The following is a 6,000-nucleotide window of genomic DNA, read 5'->3' as shown; positions in this document are numbered from 1 at the left end:
CGTCCCCAAATTGGCGCGAAGTAAATACTACGCTTCTCGTTGTCACCGAGATAGTGAAAATCTAGACCGTCGGCTTGGAGGAAATCCAAAGTCGTGAGCCGGGAAACACTGGGCCCATGATTCCATGAACCCTTTTTACCACTTGCCAATCAGCCCAACACGGGCCCACAAAAACTTTGCGCACGTATCATCCATCTGCATATTTGGAATATCTCCCGAATTCATGGGGAGAAGAATGTGCGCCTGAATTCCCATTTACCCCTAATTCCACTCCAACCGGACCACCTGCTTAAGGCGGGAATCGATCCCTAGTCTCAGCTATATGGCACCACGGTCCACGTGGAATTTGGGCAAGCCTCGAGGTAATGATAGCGATTAGAAAGTCGCGACCGGATCTGCTCCTCACACCTGGCGCCTCACATGCACATCCTACCATGCATCGGAACATCTCCCAATACTTATTAGTTATTATTCACGGGAGATGTTCCCAATGCATGGTGGATGTGCCTGTGAGGAGCAGATTTCGCTTCTAGAGAGACCGGATCTGCTCCTCACAGAATGCACCTCCCAATCGACATGGGATCTGCTCCTCACGAATGGGCATCTCACAGACACATCCACCATGCATTGAGAACATCTCCCGTGAATTATAATTCATAAATACGGGAGATGTTCCCAATGCATGATAAGATGTGCGTGTGAGGCGCCTGTGAGATGCCAAGAGTGGAGCAGATCCAGTCTCCTCCCAGCCTCATCCCACTGTATATTAAACGGAACATGATCTACTCCTCACACAGGGGCGCCTCACAAGCACATCCACCATGCATTGGGAACATCTCCCATGAATAATAACTTATAAGTACTGGAGATATTCCCAATGCATGATAGAATGTGCATGTGAAGTCAGTCATCCTTTATTTTGTTATTCATGAGGAGATGTTCCTAATACACGGTAAGATGGGGCTGTGAGGTCCGTCTGAGGTGAGTTCTATTAAAAGCAGATTCCAATTCGTTGAGTAGCAGCTTAAAGGCCAAAAAGGCAAGATATAAATATAAATGAATTTGGAAGATTAGCCCGGCCCAAGCCCATGTACAGGTAGGCCCAAGCATATATTTCAGGCCTGGACCCAGCTTTTTTTTTTTTTGGAAATAGGGACCCAGCCTGAACTGACCCATTTTCCTCAAGAAAGAACATGAGGAGGGTCAGTTCAGGCAAACTAAAAAAACAAAAAACTGCATTATTAGAAAAATAAAAAATTAATTAATTATTAGTTTATATTTTGAGTACCAATAAGGTTTATTAAGCATTATCCCAGCAGCTCGTATTGACACAAGCCACAAAATGTCTCTTTGTTGGTGTAGTTCCCATTTTATACGAGAGAAAATTGAGGCAGGAGGCAAGTGGTGCAAATTTTGCATCAGTTTTGGGGTGCAAAATTTGTATTAAGTGAATTTGATTCAAGTCCAGTATATACATCCTATGGATAAGATTTGATTTGTATCTGAATATAAATGAATCAAATTTGGATCCAGCAATCTCACTCAATTCCATCCATTTGCAGACTTACTACATTGATTCTTATTTATTATTTATTTTGGACATACTCTGTTGGCCTGAGTTAGTTCTACATGTAAACAAGCAGATTAGCATAATGACAAACAATTTAAACCATTGAGAAGATCGCCCTTCAAAGTCTTCATGAATGGAATGAAAAAATGGGTACATTATGGGGGTGGGCAGTGTTGTAAATGTCGAAGAAACCTGTGCAGATTGGAAACCGTGACCCTTCCGAAAACTTCATATATCAGGTAAGGGCCTAACTAACTTATTCTGGGAGTTGAAGCCCGGTGGGGTGGCACAATGAATAAATAATCTTGTGAAGAGTTTCAGACTGCTATCCCACTGTAATGCATGCCGATCTCAATGTCAAGATTTACCAAATGGAGAATTTCTACATTACTGAGCACCATGTTTCTGCAGGCCGGTTTCATCATCTTCTCTGGAAGTTGAGGAACTTGACAGAGCAGGCATAGACAAAAAAGAAGAATATACAGAATCCAATGAGCACTACTACAGAGGTACCAACCATTCCAGACTTGTAGCCAAGAGCAATCTCCAGATAATCCTTCACAGATCCCTCAAACCCAGAGTCCTTAATATGAGTCTCCACATCACCAAGCTGGGAGGTTATGACACCTCGTAATGTCCAGGCAACAGGGCAGATATAATGAAACCAAATCCACCAGTCCGGAATTTTCTGGAAAGGAATAAAGCAGACTGGTAAGGGGTTATGGAGTTCTACCAATTATCTATTTCCTCAAAATAGAGGTGCAGTGTCAACTGGTGAAGCCCAAGAAAATAATTACTTACAGATGTTGGAATAAGAAAACCTGAGAGAAGATTCCATAATGAGTAAAATGCTGAAGAAACAACAGCAGCAAATTGCTGATTCGGTGTCAGACCAACCGCCATCATTCCATAATATGTAAAATAGGTAAATGTGAGGAACATGAATAGAATGTAGAGCAGAAATTTCCCTGCAAAACAAGATGCGTGCTTGTCAATCCATTGCTTCTTTTTTTCCCCTTCTTCTATACAAATCAGGCTTAGAAGCAGCCTCTCTGTATCTGCAGGGGTAAGGCTGCATACAATGTCCCTCCCCAGACCCCACAGTGGTGGGAGCCTTGTGCACTGGGCTGCTCTTTCTTCTATACAAATCAGGCATATTGACTAGTTTAATAAAAAATAGCGCAGAAGGGGTGAGGAAAAAAAAAGATGGTTTCCTTGTATTTTGAGTATAGTAGGGTTGAAGGCTCAAAGGATTTGACAGCTACCTGTTATCATTATGTATAGAAAGATAATTATTTTTATTTATATTTAAGTTGAACAGGAAATTCATAAATTAACTTCTGCAAAATTGACTAAGTTTTATTTGAAGTAAACAGGAATGGAAAATGTAATAATGAAGCTTGTGCCAAGAAATTTGATAAACTCAAGGAAATTTACTTCTTGATTCATATTTTTCAGTTCAAAATTTCAATAAGGCCCACTCTTTTTCTTTTGACATTTTGTTTATTTGTTGCCTCTACTATAAAGACTCCTATAATTGGTTACCCACTTTTGTTTTTTAAAGTATTAATGATGTATATTTATTTCTTTTCTATAAACATGTCCGTGCATGCATCATGCATGCGCATGTGCATGGTTCATCTTTCTCTTCCTTCAAGAAATTCCTTAAGAACTTCCCCTCAACTTTCTGTTACTTTCTTATTTTCTGTCAAACCAAGCACAACCTAGGTGATCTCGGTATTCTGTACCAAGCAAAGCTCTATATACTTTTAACCCTAACCAACACACACACAAACATATACTAGCCATACATAAATTCTTTTCCTCTTGCTTTGGCCAAGATAACTAACCAATTACAGATGTCCTTATACCAGAGACAAAAATTAAAACAGAATCTCCAAAAAAAATGAAATTAAAAAAGAACTAAAAGGGATGATAACATCAGTAGGTAGAAGGATAATTCTGCAATATTTTTGCACACAAAATAATTCTACAAACTCCTCAAGAGAGAAATGTTTAGGGAACTCCTGACAACTATCTTTTATTCATTCATCACCAAGTTAAGACTGATTCATTTCAATTTCTACATCACTGAACAGTGTTGCACTAGCATATGAGAAAAGGAGTATAGTGACTTCTTTCTTTATTCTTTATTGGGATTTATTTATTTTGGGTGAGGACCTGGGGGAGATCCAGCTTTCAAATAAATAAGATGAGTTTATGTAAATGGCTGTAGATTAATCATGAAAACTTTTTCTAATTTTATAATGGAGATCCTTAGGCCATTATCTTCAAAATATACTAAGATATGGAAGAACATGAGAAGGACAAAGTTGAAAAAGAAAAGGAAATGTAAGTTTTGGATCTCATAAGACAAAAAGGCATCAAATTTTACCTACTGTCTTTTCAAAATTTATCATGTAGTATGTTATCACACCAAATAATATTGTCTGTAAGGCAATGTAAGGTACTTCCACAAGACCCTGTTGACAAAAGAAATAAATATACATCATTAATACAAAAACAAAAGTGCGACATTTATCCAATATCCATTCTCTTACCTGTGCTGCTGCATAAGGTAATGGAGAATACATTCCAGCTGCCTTTTCTCTATAAAAAACAGTTCTCTCAATAGAAACTATTGGTTGTACTGAAGAAGCATTATTGACTCCAAGAAACAAGCAGGAGGCATAAAGAGCTGCCATAATGACAAATAAGTCCTCTATTGTGTCCCTGAAAAATATTTAGGACATGCTAATTACTAATTCTATTGCATTTCTAAAACCGTGTGCTCAAGAAACAATAGAATAAAAAGAAAGGAAAGCCATGATTATGCAATTCCTTCTACATAGACCAATTAAACTATTAGGACCAATAATTTACCCACCCGCTTGGGTCATGGCGAACTTCTTGTTGTCCCTTTTTCAAACTCAACCAAAGAGAGGCTTTGGTTACCCAAAAACAAAGAAAAAGTATCAACATTATATTCACCACCCAGAGGAATCATATCTTGTTCCCTTATTTTCCTTCCTCTCATTTCATCATTCATTACAATTTCAAATTTTCAGATAAAATGGAAGAACCACTTTAGCTATTGTAATGAAGGTTAATAAGAAAGAATCTCTATCACTCTTATATTAAAATGTTCCCAATAACTTCTGGCTATCATAGATTTTAATGCTGTAGAGATAGTTGTTAGTATGTGTGGTCCCACTAATATCTTTATATTTATTTCATAGTAGTTGTGGTAGTTAGGCTAGACATATTTGTTTTATATTTATTTCTATTTCAGAAGGGGTATTTGTGTAACTCCACTAATGTTAAGTTACAAACATATAAATACTAATCTGATGGGGCAGCAAGTCAACCTAACCGCACCCTTTTCTTCTGTTCATGATTTTCTTTTCTCTTCTTTTTCTACTGAACTTATATCAGAGAAACAAACTGTTTCTGGTTTATTTTATCCAAGTTGGTATCAGAGCCAACCTAGAACAGATTAGTATTTATATGTTTGTAACATAACATTAGTGGAGTAACAAAAATACTCCTGCTGAAACAGAAATAAATATAAAACAAATATGTCTATCCTAACTGCTATAACTACCATGAAATAAATATAAAGATATTAGTGGGACCACACATACTAACAACTAACAACTATCTCTACAAATGCAATATGTTGGAACTTCAAGATCTATCATTTAAGTTCATTAGAGCATTGATCCTCCTTCATTGGTCCTTCTGGACATATATATATATATATATATATATTAAAGCATATTAAAGCAGATAGTACTATACCTAGGCAACCACCAAAATCAGTGCCAACATATTAAAGCATCACATAGGCATGTTCAAGGCACATTTCCTAGGCAACCACCAAGGCAGATAGTACTATACACATAATAAACATCTTAATATGAGAAAATAACTAACATATGCCCCTTTATATGATGGTATGGTATCTAACCCATTACAAGTCAATAGAAACCTGTTTAGAGAAGAAAAAACTAGTGTCCTAATATTCATATCTGAATGTATGATTTTCCTTTAAACTAGGTAGGTTATTCAAAACACTTTTCATTGTTTCTGAGAATCGGGTGTAAGTTGCACTTTAATCATTCATTGATTTAATTTGTGGTTTAATAGTGTATAATTAGCATGTAATTATATGACATCTATGTATATTATTTTTTTGTCACCTTAGGCATTGACTTGCCAGGCCAAAAAGCTTAGCTTTTTCCCAGCCACATTAACTACACAGATTAGTGCCAAAAAAAGAGTCAGCAGAGTGCTGGCATCTGGTGTAGACCTACTGTAACTGGAAATTCTCGTCACTTGTATGTCTAGTGAGAAACATAGTAAGATAACCATTTTAAACCAACACTCCAAAATATTGACTTCGAGAAATTGCTTCTTGACAATTCCTT

General features: G+C 37.0%; 1 protein-coding gene across 1 annotated transcript in view; it reads right to left on the bottom strand.

The window, feature by feature from the left end:
* Positions 1–1,555: 1,555 nt before the first annotated feature.
* LOC104595019 (ABC transporter G family member 31-like) overlaps positions 1,556–6,000 on the bottom strand; it is a 73,545-nt gene continuing 69,100 nt past the window's right edge. The window contains exons 21-24 of the mRNA XM_088897743.1: positions 4,132–4,303; positions 3,966–4,053; positions 2,372–2,538; positions 1,556–2,258 (exon numbers count right to left, since the gene is read on the bottom strand). Of these exons, the coding sequence (XP_088753869.1) occupies positions 1,992–2,258; positions 2,372–2,538; positions 3,966–4,053; positions 4,132–4,303 (694 nt within the window). The 3' untranslated portion in view covers positions 1,556–1,991. The remainder of the gene's footprint in view (positions 2,259–2,371; positions 2,539–3,965; positions 4,054–4,131; positions 4,304–6,000) is intronic.

This window comes from Nelumbo nucifera, chromosome 2, assembly GCF_055504915.1.
Source record: "Nelumbo nucifera cultivar China Antique chromosome 2, China Antique-T2T, whole genome shotgun sequence".
Lineage (NCBI taxonomy): Eukaryota > Viridiplantae > Streptophyta > Magnoliopsida > Proteales > Nelumbonaceae > Nelumbo > Nelumbo nucifera.
This window is presented reverse-complemented; position numbering and strand designations above follow the sequence as displayed.